The sequence below is a fragment of the Osmia lignaria genome, chromosome 10 (assembly GCF_051020975.1).
Source record: "Osmia lignaria lignaria isolate PbOS001 chromosome 10, iyOsmLign1, whole genome shotgun sequence".
Lineage (NCBI taxonomy): Eukaryota > Metazoa > Arthropoda > Insecta > Hymenoptera > Megachilidae > Osmia > Osmia lignaria.
This window is the reverse complement of record NC_135041.1, coordinates 13,310,306-13,325,788: the sequence shown is the minus strand read 5'-3', so window position 1 is coordinate 13,325,788 and position 15,483 is coordinate 13,310,306. Positions and strand designations below refer to the sequence as shown.

General features: G+C 35.5%; 2 protein-coding genes across 11 annotated transcripts in view; both read right to left on the bottom strand.

Moving 5' to 3' along the window:
- The window catches only part of Smr (nuclear receptor corepressor smrter), a 37,446-nt gene extending 27,812 nt beyond the window's left edge, over positions 1–9,634 (bottom strand). For 2 of the 10 annotated variants that reach the window (XM_034339746.2, XM_076690571.1), the window contains exons 1-3: positions 9,407–9,634; positions 3,462–5,484; positions 1,170–1,470 (exon numbers count right to left, since the gene is read on the bottom strand). In XM_034339746.2, the coding sequence (XP_034195637.2) occupies positions 1,170–1,450 (281 nt within the window). In that variant the 5' untranslated portion in view covers positions 1,451–1,470; positions 3,462–5,484; positions 9,407–9,634. The other 8 variants (XM_076690569.1, XM_034339747.2, XM_076690568.1 and 5 more) reach the window with 8 other exon arrangements.
- Positions 9,635–13,851: 4,217 nt separating this feature from the next.
- On the bottom strand, positions 13,852–15,301 carry mRpL44 (mitochondrial ribosomal protein L44). The gene is made up of 6 exons (XM_034339757.2): positions 15,162–15,301; positions 14,719–15,085; positions 14,548–14,632; positions 14,163–14,466; positions 13,980–14,091; positions 13,852–13,876 (listed from the first exon to the last, which is right to left on the bottom strand). The coding sequence occupies exons 1-6, from the start codon at positions 15,220–15,222 to the stop codon at positions 13,867–13,869; spliced, it is 939 nt and encodes a 312-aa protein (XP_034195648.1). The 5' UTR covers positions 15,223–15,301; the 3' UTR covers positions 13,852–13,866.
- Between the last annotated feature and the right edge of the window lie 182 nt (positions 15,302–15,483).

Here is a 15,483-nt window from a genome sequence, read left to right as displayed (position 1 = left end):
AAAGTTTTGCGTCAGAATAGAATGATAAGTAACTATATAAATAATACTGTTTTATATTTTTTTTTCGTTTTTTTTACATAGTTCCTTAAATAATCGTTAAGAATATATATATATTGTTTACATAAATACAAATAATCCTTTGTTACAAATATTGAGCACCCATGAAACACCAAAATTCAGACATACAAAGAGGATAATAAAAGGATTTGGTGTATAAATGAAGAAGAACGAACGACGCAACAGAAATAACTGAGTGGACTTACTTCATCATGCAAACGGACAATCTTGAAGTTTCAAAGAAATCTTTCCTTTTCTGCATACATTTTCTATTCTCACATCTGGTATACCGTATTTAGAAAGAATCACAATTTTACCTTAACATTTCCGTTAAAATACACTACACAAATGTTCACATATATACTTGAATAAACTATTAATCTTAAATGTAAACCTTCGTGAGGTTAAAAATCAACGTTGCACGTTGACGTTTGAGGTTAGAATCGACAGGTAGCAGTAGTGGTAAAATTGGAAGCACGCATGCGCAGAACACCGTACGGTATATTACGTATCCAACTTCAATCTTGTCCGCGCCGCGTATTTCAAGTTTCGATAGTGCAAGCATGTATGTACAGTTCATTGCAAACAAATATTTCTATAGTTCCTCAATCACCTAATTAGCTTAATCGATTAAAATATAACAAAATAATAACTATTTTATATGAATAAAACTATTATAAAGTACATACAAATTTTGTTTATTCAATGAACTTCTTTTCTGATAAACCATTGTCGCGGCAATCGAAAGAAGTTAACCAACAATTATCGCTAATTGTAAATATACCCATTCAAGGATAATCGTGGGTTATGCACAATCAACGTAGATAACGATGTGTAGTAAAGCTCATCAAACTTGTAAAGCTTGGAATTAAATGCGTCTATGTTCTAAGAAATCTGGAGACAATGTTCTAGGAAATATGCCAATATAATGTTTGTTGATTAATCCCCCCAAAGATAGAAGTAATTATAGCGAATTGTACCAGTATGATCCAGTACAAGGGGTCAAAATGACCCGGCATTTGGCGTGCGAAGGTTAATTATATCGTACGCGGCATAAAGCCGCGCAACGTGAGGCCATGTCAACACACTCACACATACGTGTATGAACTTACCTGTGCAGCTGTACTGGAGTAGATCTCGCGGGTAAATGCTGGTTATGCGAGACCGGTGGTTGCGTCTGACCCCTGCCAGGGGTCGACGTTACGCCGACCAGTGAGTGGCCATGGGTCCCATGAGGATGACCGTGGGGGTGGGCGTGTGGGTGTGGAGGATGGGAGTGGGGGTGAGGATGATGATGGTGATGCAAATCTCCCCCCACTGGACCCACAGGGCCCACTGGACCCCCCACCCCCAGTCCGCTCACTACCTGGACTTGCTTGCCCACTGTCTCCATCACCCCTAGCGCATTGTGTACTGAAACAAGTCCCAGAAAAATTCCTTTGAAGTTTCACGTTCAACTCTGCTTTTGGTTCGTGGTCGTCGATTAACTTTCGCAAATATACCGATAGTTTGAGCGACGGACGATTCATCCGGATAAGGATTTTCAACCGACAAGGACAGAGCATGATCTTTGGAACAACCTTGAAAAAAATCAACAAAAAAGAGAACGGGGTCAATTAAAGGCGACGATTGAAACAGTAGACTAAAAACTTCGATTAACAATAGAGTTGTAAAACTTCGAGTAATTCGAATGAAGAAGTAAGAAATAAGCATTTTCTCCGGAACTGGGCCAAGCTATTTCAAGGTCATCTCTACCCTTTTTAAATTTTAAAAAAATTGTAGAAAAATAAATATTTTACTGAATACCCTGTGTATGATAAGTCATCCAATCAATAAGAGAAATTGCGTTGATAATGTCCAGCGTGGCTGATATTTTAAGAATTCAAACGTCAAATCAATCAACATAAAAATTCCTGTTTTTTCAGAGATTTAACGAGGCAATTATTCATTATGATGATGCGTCGTGTATAGATGCTTAAAGTTGTGCAAATAATTGATAGCAGCAATCAGGAACAATGCGTATACGTTTGATGAAATAAATGAAAATCAGTGTTAACGCGTGATGATCGCGGTACGTCATCCTTAAAAAGAAGGAAAAAGTTTACAAGGACGTCAACGGTAGGCATCATCAAAGTAACGGTACTGTAATGACTCTCAGCCGGATGAAAACAGTCTAACAGCGGAATGATCAAAAACCCGTCTACATGATTTTTGATTTTACATTACAAATATTAATCAGACGCTTAACAATTTAAGTAAAGCTAGGTCATCTGGCCGACATCGAAACAAAATTCTCAGTTATCTCAATGTTAGAAGGTTAACATACTCGAAATACAAGGCTGGAGCGAGGTAGCTTGTATAGTGGAGACTACTATAAATTAAAACTAGTTTGTACTGGTACAGTAAATGGTAGAGTAAGTATCTTAAGACGAGCAGGAAAACTACGTTTACTATACTCAAATCTATTTTACTTTGCTAAAATAAATATCAGAGTGACTACAAACTTTGTTTATTATACTTAAGCTTAATTCACACTGGTAGGGACTTTACAGACGTGTAAATCAAACATTACCGTTACTTGGGAATATTTGTGACCGAATGTAAACAGTAAACAAAATGTAATCGTATTTATCTATTATTGAACGTCAAACAAGTGTTTAAAGTGCATTATCTCCCACAACGCAATGTCCCACACTTTTTATTAAATTTCAATAACAAACTGGTCCCAAAAGGTAAACACTGCCCTGCATCATTAAATTATACGATGTAATTTAATATGATCCTAGCGATCAAAATACTAAATACCTATAAACATTCGCACCTTTTTATCTATAATAATCTTTATCCGAACGGATAATATAAATTTACCGCGCTATGTTCAACAAGTGAACTTAGTAACTGTAAACAAATCCGCGTAACAGTATTTAAGCAGGACAGGTGTGTTCGATCCTGAAATGTTTTCCGTTTGAAGTAGGCGTACTTGAAATTGACTTTTCTAAATTTTACACCATTTGGGCGCACTGTACGTAAAATAAGTTCATCAGCGTTGAGTTATCGGTAATCTACGCAACGTAAACAAGAAGTCACACGAAATCAACGCGTAAAGACCCATTTACATGCAACCGTGCCATATCCGGAGCTTCTCTCTCTCTCTCTCTCTCTCCGTGTTCATTCTCCCTCGCATACAGTAAGTCACAAAAGTATACGTATCCTCTCAATTAACACGTGGAAATGAATTCCGGAAAAACGCGGTATTTTCAATTGTTCAATGCGATCTAACAACTTTAGCGATCCCGATCACCGATACCCCTTCCCTTCCCTTCCGGAAGCGACGGGTCAAGAAAACGCAAATGAAAATATTGTTTTCCTTTCAATGTCGCATAGATAACGGAAAAACAACTTACCGGTAATGACGTCAGCTGTAGAAGGTAAGCTGAATCTTGAATTTTCTCCGCAAGTAGTCAATCCTGGCGAGAATAATTTTACTGCTTCACTCCCGAGTGAAAATCACGTACATGTGGGCGCGCGATCACGCACATATACGCACGGGTCCACATATGTGACTATACCAGCCGATCTATTTATAAATTCTATATCGATTTTAAAAACTTTCGCAGAACACGCTACTCCACAACATATTACTGTACGTCGCGAACTTTGCTTCTCACTGACTTTACTAATATTTCTTTTTCTTTATCATTTCCCTTTCTTTGTTCACTCACTGTCTTCTCTTCATGCCGTTGTTAATCCTTTCCCCCTTTTAACTCTCTCTCTCTCTATCTTCTTTGTTTTTTCCGTAGACTTTCATGCGTTCCACACAACTTGGGTAGTACACACACGCGGAACACAATTTAACCGACTCTTGAAATTTCTTTCTTATACTCTTCCTCCAGCGACGATCTCTACGAATAATAGTTGGAGAAAGATGAAATTAATGCGTTAACCTCCTTCGCGGATTAAGCATGGACGGCGCGCAACTCATTTCGGTACACGTATCGAAATTTCAATAAAGTGCTGGAATGAAGGTTGTAATTTCTCTAATATAAAGTATAACGAAACATTTTCAGGTTTAGTTATAATTATTAACCACGTTTTTTTTTGAAAATCCATATTTAGAGAAGTATACCTTCATTACTGTGGAGAAACGCGATCCGGCTTCTACATGACGAATTCTTGTTTTCATTATCCTTACGGCAACGTTTTCAATTACGCGTTACCGTTTACCGATTCATTACGAATATTTAATCGTGATAAAATAGCGAAAAGAAAAATGATTGGATTTCAGTAGGTTGAGATTGAAATGGAAACTGAATTGAAACGAAATGAAATAGGAAATAAGGAAAGGGTGAGAAAAGGTGATCGCGAAAGATGCCGCGTTCCCGTCGCTTCGAACGCCAATTTTGTCTTCTTTTAACCGACTGACCCTATCACCGATTGGGCGGAGCGCGTTGCACTCCACTTGTTCTCACAACTTCCGGTTCAGCTGTTCGCACAAAGGTCCGCATATCTCTCAGTGCCCCGCTCTCCACGAGAGTCTTGGCTACTATCTCTCTGTCTCCTGCTTTCTCTTTCTCCTACTAACACTCACAATCAGTGCGAATATATCTCGTAAAAATGCAACTGCTCGAGAATCTCATCACTGCCACGTGGCTTACTACACTTAACACTGTATTCCAATCTTGATTTCTTGTTGCCGTTGAAAACACTGTCATTTCCGTTGTTGTTGATGTTGCTGTTGTTGTTACCAGTACCGCTACTCTTGCTACCGCTACGGTATTCTTTATCACTTCCACAATGTTGCAATGTTATCGACAGACCCGCTTTCATCGCGGTTCTATCGTGCTGTCGATGAACCGTTAGTCTCGCAGTTCTGAACCGACGACGTTTCTTCGCTGGTAACCTAGCACAGTGCGTGTACGATGCACGCACTGTGCACGTTTCCCGCGCACGTGAGCCAGCGCCTTCGAGAGAAAAGAATATTGGATGACTTTCAATATGGCAGAACGAGAAACACACACAGGCGCGCGCTTTTAACGCGTACACGTAATCACACGCGTACTCACACACGCGCGAACATTCAAGTTGATTACCGTGCGGAAAAAAAATAACTGAATCTCAACGTTCTTCTCTTCGAAGTTTTTTTTTTTTTTCTTATTATTATTATTATTTCTCTATATCGTTCGATTTCACTATCCTTCTGCTACTATATTTCCTCTCCTTTTTTCTTTTTGTTTCCTACGCTTCGTTTCCATCCGTCCACCAATAATGTATGCTTCACGTCGAATCACTTTTTAATGTGTAACCATGGCTCTTCAAACTTTCACACGAAGCACTTTATGCGTTCGGATGTTTCATGCTCAGCCACCACTCTTTGTCTTGTGTCTTCGTAGCGGCGATGGCGGCAACGGCAGTAGTCCGGCAGTGTTCCTGCAAGAACAAAATTATTCTTTATTAATACACTATTTATTTATTTCTTTTATTAATAACTAATTATTTTAACATTATTAGCATCTTTAACTCTTAAATGGTGAATAGCAGTCTAAAAGACTTTGTTGTGATATAGTGTTTTTAGTTCCACGTACCGGAAGTTGTGGTATTACTATTAATACGAAAATGAAAACCTGCTGATTCGAACATTTTCAGATGGCAAATTTCAGATAATTTTCGAAATGAAAAAATTGTATTCTTTATGGTAAAAATATAGTACATCCTGTTACATAAACTTTAACAAAGCATACGAAGTAAAATATTTGAGCTTTCCTACGGTGGTACGAATAAAAACTTTTTCCCAAAAATTCACGCTAGAGGTTGAATTCTATTTTAAAATATAACATGTACAGACGCTGAAATAATATGTAATAATAACTAATACAAGAGCGTGCGAAGCGTACAAGAATTCATTCCATTCCCAGTGAATACATTCCATCCGAATTATTATTATCTTGCTAAACCTAGAACGGTCGATAGCTCCGCAGTCGTTGTGACTCAAAGTCGAGCCGAGTCGAACCGAGAAGAGTCGAATCAAACCGAACTGGACTGTGTAGTTTTGTAGCGCGTCAACGCGTAAAAAGGGCAAGTGCGAAGCGATAGATCACACCAATAAAAGGATTCTATGTATGTATGTCTCGACTAGAAAGTCTTTCTTTCATTTCAATACTTTTCCGCCTAATTATGTCAACTAACGGTGACGAACAATTTTAAATTGAATTCTCATATCTACTACAACGATAAAAACGAATGCATAGACGAAGATATCATCAAATCAATAGTACTATACAATGTGCATAACTTATTCACGTTGCACATTCAATGGACCATTTGTAGTATCAAACTTAATGTATAAACATAATGCGAAATAAAATCTATTGTCTATCTATTGCAAGTAAAATATGCAAATTGGATTAAATTTATATTTAGCAATAGAATGATGACTTCAGGATTGGTTGAAAATAATTTTTGCAATTCTACCGCTGAAGTAACAAAGTACCGTCGCATTCATTGAAACGCTCTATCAGAGTCGTATTTGTTGAAAATTTTACTTGTTAATATAAGAAAACTTTCACCGTACTTTTTTCCTTATCGGTTGCATCAAATTTACACGTATCAGGTATTTCAAATATATAAAAGAATATGTAAGTATGTTGAAATGCAGCCCTAACGTTTGCTAACGTTTTCATGGTTAACTGGAAATATGGACAGTGTGATCTGTATATATTGAGTGTATCGCGTGAAAACAAAAGTGACGCAATTGTTAGTAAGAATTGTTGAAAATAAAAATGAAAAAGATATTCTTCCAATACAACAGATTTATTTTAATGTAAAATAAAATTATATTACATTTCACAACCATCTTACAATTCTAAAAAATGTGTAGCTTTTTTTAAACGATACAAGAGCCTTTCGAGCACAAACGAATTTGACGCCTTTGTAAGCAATAAATATCTAAATGATATACAAAAATATTGAACGTAGCAATTACCGGTGGAAATTTTTTTCTTATTTTTTAACATCTAAAATTCGGAAAATTTAAAAGAAATATTCTATGTAAACATATGACTCATAATTTATATAGTTTTAGTTATTTTAAATTTGTATACACAAAGAACACTCAGAAAACAATTTCAAGAACTCTAAGATAGCAAAAACTTTGACACAGAAAGATAACGAAAATAAGAATAATATAAAAGAGTATTAAATTTAGTTGAAAAGAAGGAGATCTTTGAAATTTAAAAAAAGTTTATTCTATTGCATCCAAAGAATAATGACAAACTTTGATCTGTAAGGTTTTTATTCGTATCGTTTCTATGAATCAAGATAATTATGAATCATAAGACCGCTACAAAACATCGTGTCATTTTCTCAAAGTAAAAAAAGACTAGAAAATGTTGATTAAGATGAATTGAATGCAACAAGTTTAGTGTGTGTTGTGTACTTGACAGGTTTAAGGTGGGCATTTATAAAATATCAATATTGCAATATCGTGCTGTTCTTTCTAATCAAAGTACCTCGCAGATAACTGATAAAGTACTATAGATTCTTCACTTACATAACAGTGGGCGTGTACTCAAAATTAAATAGCCGATTTAAGACAATGCAAAAATAAGCGTCGAATTTTCCGTACTCGTGTTTCACGGGCTCCGAGAGAATAACGAACGTGCAGTTGAGGATGCACAAAGTACCTTCTTCTCTTGAATTAATCCAAAAATAAAACCGAGCCTAAACATCACTAATATTCAACAAAAGTGATAGTCGGGACGTGGTAAGTTAGCAAATCGTTGAAAATACTTGCAGACATATTGTCATTTAATTAAAAAAAAAAAAGGGAATAAATTTATTATCCAAAGGATATTATTTACTGTTTTCTTATTAGTGGCTGTAATAGCGAATCGGTAATTTCGTTACTTGTTCAAAATATAATATAATCACTTGCGTTGAAGATATTGCAAGAAAACGAAGCCGATATATACGGAAGAACGACACGTCACCATAGGTTCAACAGTTGCGTTTCCCAACAATATGCATTTCGCAATTACGACTTGGAGAGTGAAAAGGATGAAAAAAAAAAAGTAGCATCGTTAATTCATCCATCTACAAATACGATATTTTGAACATGTAACAATTATATAACATACGTACGATTTTTCTTATTTTTTTACTTTTTTTTTAATTAATCACACGATGCGTTGTTATCTTCAAGTTCATACGAAAAGTGGTCGGAATAAGATATCGCCTATTATTAGATTCGCTATTTCAGGATCTTGAATACCCTCCAGCATGTTCACATTGTTCCGGACAGTATTATTAATACCATTTTTTTGCTAACCGGCGCAGAAATCACAGGGTATATCACTAGAACACAATGGGGTCTGTTGAGGCAACACCTTTAAAATCATTGAAAAATGAAATAAGCACGATGCCCACAGTCTAAATACGCAGGCAGAGGCAGACACAGCAATTGTAGCACAGGAAAATAGCAGAATAACACTCGGTCGGTAACTTCGCCACCATAAAGCACTGCGTAAACACGATATTTTTAATAATCCTTCGAATATGGTTAAATATATACACGAAAACTCACAACCACAGTATGACAGACGATCAAATGGAATGAAACGAATAAACTACCACGGATATGAATAAACGAATGAACGAGTGACTAAAGGAACGGAGAACCGATTAGAACGCACTTCAAGTGTTGCAGATGAATACACATTCGACGAGCACGGGACACAATATTGCGGTAATACATTTTCAGCTAAAATGCTATCGAATACGTGGCTTCACTCTTGTACACTATTCAACACTACCACTGTATAACTGTTTAGGCTTAGATGCAGGTGCAGAAATAACCATTTTCTTTCTTTTCACAATACCCTTCTCCTTGTTTATCTTAACCGAAGAATAAACAATAACTGGAAAAAGAGGGGGTGAAGACAGAGGGGAAGGGATAGAATGCATTTTAAAATGTAATTTAATAGTATACGTATATATATATTCGACATACGTAAGAGAATGAAGTGGAGAAATTACGTACACTTAACGCATATTGTACAAAGAAAGGAAGATGGAAAGGAAGAATTGTGTGTATGCGTGCGTGCGATCGTGTATGTGTATGTGCGTATGCGCGCGCGCGCGCACCCGCCGCGTGTGTGTATGCGTGTGTGCGTATATGCATATATACGTGAAAAAAAAGAAAGATAACAGTATGAAATATCTGTTTTAGCAATTTTTCCTATACACCAGGCATTTCTTTGTCGACACTGCCTACAGTTTGTAACACTCCTTGCAGGAGGTTAAACACAAATGAAAACGGATCGGTTAGTTTCACCACATATTTCTCTTCTCTTACCCGAACTAGTCCGTGGTATTCCTGAGTGGCGGCCACGGTGATTAAAAAACACTCGCGTCTTACATTCGCGCCCCAACGAAGGGTAGTCGAAATCGTACGGTCAGTCCAACGTTTTCAGGGCCGCCAGGTTAACGTCACGAAATCCACCGACACAACCATAGATCCAAACGGTGGACGGACGGACGTAAGGACGGACGGCTGGCTGGCAGCAGGCAAGGCGGAACACAGAGAGGTCCGGGGGAAGGGGTATTGAATGCGGCAGGGTGAGGGTAAAGTTTCTGGATACGGGGCAGGTGGGGTCATAAGGGATCGGGGATGTATGGAGTCGGAGTGGGGAGAAAACGAACGAGAACGAGCGAGGAACCGAACCGTCCGACGACGTAGCGTCGCGGGGGACGGAGGTCTACGCTAGCTCAGGAGCGTTTTGTCATGGTTTCTCTGGCACCACGGTTGATTGCCTCTGACATATTTTTTCCTCTTTTCTCATTATTTTCACGCATCTAATCATTATCAAATTCTCCATCGTCTATGCTAAATACGTAAACTTTCTAACGCTTCGAACATATGAAAAACACAAAATGCTTACTTTATACATTAACGACACTACGAATGTCGACATATACAATGTGTATTCCGAAAGATCTGAGCAGCTTAAAGGTGATAGCTTAGAAACTAAATCTGATACATGTACATATTGATAAAAATGTGTGACAATTTTAACTACATGTTGATGATTATGCATTACTTACTGGTAAAAACTAAGTAATTTGTTATTTGATACATCTTTTCAAATCTTTCATTTGAATTTCATCATCCTTTATAAAATGTGCAAAGAATTCTTGTATATGTTTTTGTATATAATAAATATAATGATATTAACCGTAATTTCTAAAATAAATTTCAGTAACGAACAGCATTGTAATGTTTCATTTGATTATACTGGTTTCATAAGTTTTTAATGCATTTAAAGCTGAACATGAATAGGAATTATACAAAATAATTTAATATAGCGAATTTGAAGAAATAAAAACGCTAATCATCTTGTGAAAATCGTAATACACTTTTAAAAACAATGCATTTCCAGCTATACATGATACATTATCAGCAGTATGAACTTTTTATAAACACTAATTTCCGAATAGTTTATGTACACGTTAATGTACTATATGATTGTGGAATACGTTTTAGTGAAATTAATATCTTGGTTCAATTTTCAAATGCCTTGGTAGTTACGTACAAATTATATAAAACTATTCGTTCACAAATATGCATAAAACCTAAGATAAAATGGTGTATACGGCACTGCATCTGGCACAAGCAAACTTGCTGCCTTGTGGCTGGGTAGAAGGGAAGAGAAGGGCTGGGGAGGGAAGAGTAGAGAAATGAAGAGAAGGGAACGAGGGGGTTGTGAATAGTACGGGTAGGGATGTCGGCCGTTGGCGGAGGAGGGTATATGGTTGATCCTAGCCGCGCAAGTACGAAAGTCTGACAGAGACAGAGGAAAAGTACGAACGAACGTAAAGGAGCGAAATAGAATGCAAGAAGGCTCGGCAACGATGCATTACTGGGATACGTATGGCAACGTCGCAAAAAGCTTCATGGACGCCAGGCAATCCACCAACACATGAGTGTACGGAGAACGGCAGACCAGAGAAGGAAAGAATCCCGTTTTACCGAGTTGGAGGAGATAGAAAGAAGGAGAGGGGACCAAATACACAAGAGAATGAGAGATCTACCAAGTCTTAAACAGGCTACGAAGTTTTCCACCAATCTCTTGAAATTTCAGGAAAACGTTTGACATATTCTAAATATACGTATTTTATATACGCACCAGTGATGTAGTTCCGTTCGGCTAACGCGTCATGCATCTTCTATTTACACCTCTACGCGTCTGAATAGCATACTAGAATACATTCTATAATTAATAAATACACTGGAATCTTATAGTAATACCTTAGTATTTAAGGTACACAGAATCTTCATAACAGTGTATTGTACTCACATTGAAACAAATTTTAATCTTTTCAGTATAAATAATTTATAAAAATTTATTCATTTGCCAAAGAAGTAAATATATACTATATTGTAAAATATGATCATTTTAAATGAAACAGAAATTCTTCATAATTACAAGACTTTAACATACGACATTACATTATATAATTGGATCTATAGTGTAAAAACTTGTAGACTATTTTCAATTGAAGTAATAGTTTAAAATATCTGAATGAGTAATGTTTACAGCGAGCTATCGCTTTATCTTACGAACAGTACGATTGTAGTTCAGGCTGCAAATTTTAAATTTACTTCGAGAGGAACAGAATATGGTGTCTGAAAAACGAGGTCCCAACATCAATGTCTCACGAGGGGAACTACCCAAGTGTTACGCTCAGTTAGTAATAATGAAACTGCCATCGAGTAGAACTCGTCGAGCTGAATACGCCTATGCCCATTTTGGAGGCAGACGTCTAATTGTTTAAAAGATATTAACAATTAAAGTTAGTTACTCTTTACATTATGAAGTATAACAAACTCGCACGTGGAAAGAGTTAGCTCCGTAGTCAACCGCACGACTCCCAATCTAAAGATGCAGGGTTCAAATCTTTGATTACTTGGCCTTTTTTTTTTTAATGGTAGTTTGTTTCTTTTTGACTACCTATTACAGTTGTGGTATAGTCACTGTATTTATTAATAATTTATTATATACGCTGCAATTTTTATAGAATTTAAATTATGTTTTCCATCCAATACGGCATCGTATGTTTATTTGCCATTACACACAATTATTTCTTGCAATTTCAGTTTTGATCTTATTTAATAACAAATAAGCGGGTGTAAATTTATGATGCCGTAGCGATGTTAATGTGTGTACTGGATAGAAAACATAATTTAAATTCTATAAAAGGTGCAACGTATGTAATGAATTATTAATAAATGCAACGACTATAGCACAGCTATAATAGGTACTCAAAAAGAAAGAAACTGTTATTAAAAAAAAAAGTTGAAAACCAAGGATTTGAACCATGGACCTCTAGCTTGCGAGTCATGTGTTCAACCGCGGCGCTAACTGTTTCTATGTGTGAGTTCTTATACTTGAGAATGTAAGGAGTAACTAGCTGTAATTGTTAATATCTTTTAAACAATTAACCGTCTGCCCCCAAAATGGGGTATAGGCGTATTCAGCTCGACAAGCTCTACACGGTGGCAGAGTTTCATTAATAAGTGAGCGTAACACTTGGGTAGTTCCCCTCGTCAGGGGCGTAGACTACACGCAAATTGGTTCCTGTATCATTTCTCATTCTACTATTCGGCATTTTATGGAAATCATGCCTCTTGTTTCTTTTTCATTATTTCGTTGAAACGAGTACACCGGTTCCTGACGTTTCTAAATATCTCTAATCGATACGTTATGCTCTTTATACCGAGAAATAATAACAGAAGTGGAACTATAAAACGATAACACTGATTACTCGATGGCGAAAGGGTGTGGCAGCGCCATTGAGTCGTTACACGCAGGAATAGAGCAAGTAGTGGGATAATACGTGCGATTGCGTATATTTGTGTGTTCGCGCGCATGAGCGTGTGTGAGTGAATAAATGAGGAAGAAAAAAGAAGAAAAGGAAACAGAAGAGAGAAAGAGCGAGAAGGGGGAGGGAGGAAAGAAGGACAGAAAGAAACGATTGAAGTGCAAAAGAAATGAAGAGGACAAAGAGTGAGACGAACATACAAAAAGAAAAACAAAAATGAAGAGAGAAGGAGAAAGAGTGAGAAGGCGGTAGAAGTGGCGGAAACTCAGAGCGGCGGAGTGCGGATGGGGACAAGGATGAACCACCTTAAAGGGGATAGTATGAATCATAAGTAATCAATATTATACCTGCGACCGATATAGAAAAATTTTGGACGACCTTTAAATGCTGTTGCACTTAACTTTTTATTTTATTTTTCAAAAATATTTTTAATTGGTACATAATTCTTCTAAGGAAAAAATTAAAACAGCTATATTTTCACTAACATTTTTTTTTTTTACATTTGTTCATATTAAATATCCTGAATTCTATGAATGCAATAGAATGGTTCTTACGTATATTTAATTAATTACAATTAATTATAAAACAATTTTTATTTAGATGTAAATTTATTATAGAAAACAATTTAAAGAATTTGGTTAAATATCAATTTATATAAATAATATAATGCACATATGGTAATACTTTTCCCATATGCACAAAATTTGTAGATCATATATCAGAACTGCTACTAATTCGTGATATAGTTATTTATTATGAACTACTTACGTATACTTTGGTGCGTTTGCAAGATGCCAGCAAAGATAGGATAATATAACCTTTAATGTTTAAAAGGTGTCTTACGCCGTGATATTTTTCCTTTTTACTAACAATGAATTTTAATTGTTAGTATTTATTTACTTTTGTACTACTTTATTTGGATGATTTGTTTCCTTAAATGAAACTAATAAAAGTATAGGTTAGGTAAATATGTATACGATTGTTTTAAATAATGAATATTAAACATATTTATATTAATTTATTTATTATACAATAATTATATTTACAAATATTTATTGGTAAATGGTAGTGGTTGACTGGATTCTGATATACCATACATGGCAGATAGTATATTAGTAGCAGCTACATTTTTTGCTTCTTCAATAGTTTGCCCAAATCCTGAAAATATAACATAAACTGTCAGTTATAAGATATTTATTATTTATATTTATTTTTAATTCATTCACTACCTGAACCTAAAAATTCTCTATCTATATAAATTCCAACATGGTATGCTGATAAAATAGTATTTGTTCCAGCTTGTCCAATAATTCTTGCTTCTATAGATGCTTTCCTTTCTGTAGACATGATATCACTTAACATTTCAAATGGTTTTGCTGGAGTCCATATTTCAGTGAGATCTTTGTCTGCTAGTCCTGTTATTAAAAAATCTTGAACAAAATCACTGACATGACCTTTATTTGTACTTTCAGTAAGTGCTCCAACAAGTGCTAGAAATGTCTGAGCTAATGTTTCTTCGCTTGCTGGATGTTCCTAAATCACAATTATGCAACAATATATAATGAGTAAAATAATTTAAGTACTTCAATGTAAAATAAATTTATATCTACTAACAGCAGTTAAAATAATGTCCTTTGTTCCAATGTGTAAGGATGCTTTGGCCAATATCTCTTGAGACATAATGTGGTCATATAATGACCTAAAAATAAATTCATTTATACACATATATATCAAAATGAAAGGATCGTGTTATAAAAATTTATATTCAATATATTTCACACATACACGAAACCTGATTCAGGAAGATCTGGTAAAGCCATATTGAGATATATTGTTACAATTTCTGAAGTTATTTCTTTGCCTTTTTCAATCAATTCTCTATTATCTTGTATATCAAGTTTGGGATCTGTTATTCCCATTTCCTCCTGTTTCTTTAATTCTTGAAGAATATATGATTTATGTATAAATGCTTGATTTAGCTTTTCCATATCAAATTTCTCTTTGAGTCTTTGATTAAATGCATATAATTCTGCTTCTCTATTCCATTCTATAAAAGTACTTCGTTTTGGTTCAGGTTGAGGAGGTAACTGTTCTTTTCTTTTACATATTTCTTTCAGAGTTGGAGCTACCCATCGCTTAAAGTGTCTGCAACCTATTCTTGAAATTAACATATAATACATATTTTATGTCACATAAAGCATAATGAATATTACAGTTGAGATTCTTACCTCCATAATTTATAGCGTTTAAAGTTGCGATACTTGTTAAACACAAACGTAATTTATTCATGATTTATAGAAATTAAATACAATGTAAAATTTCTATTAAAATGTCATACACCACTTTAAGAAAAATACTTCATCACGTAACATTACATATACTTGTTTCAGTAAATTTAAATTAATGATGGATTATAATGCGTTCTTATTATTTCTTTATATATATTTGTTGAATTCATACACTATCAGTACACTTTAGGGTTAAGATTAGTTTCAATGATGGTGGTAGGTAGCGCAATATGTCGATGAAAGGACGTAAAGTTTTAAAAAC

Excerpts from the sequence above, each read along its gene's own strand:
- mRpL44 (XM_034339757.2), bottom strand. The coding sequence starts at position 15,222 with ATGAATAAATTACGTTTGTGTTTAACAAGTATCGCAACTTTAAACGCT. Across the intron at positions 15,086-15,161 it reads AAACGCTATAAATTATGGAG|GTTGCAGACACTTTAAGCGA; the intron begins GTAAGAATCTCA and ends TTTCAAGAATAG. Across the intron at positions 14,092-14,162 it reads TAGAGAATTTTTAGGTTCAG|GATTTGGGCAAACTATTGAA; the intron begins GTAGTGAATGAA and ends TTATATTTTCAG.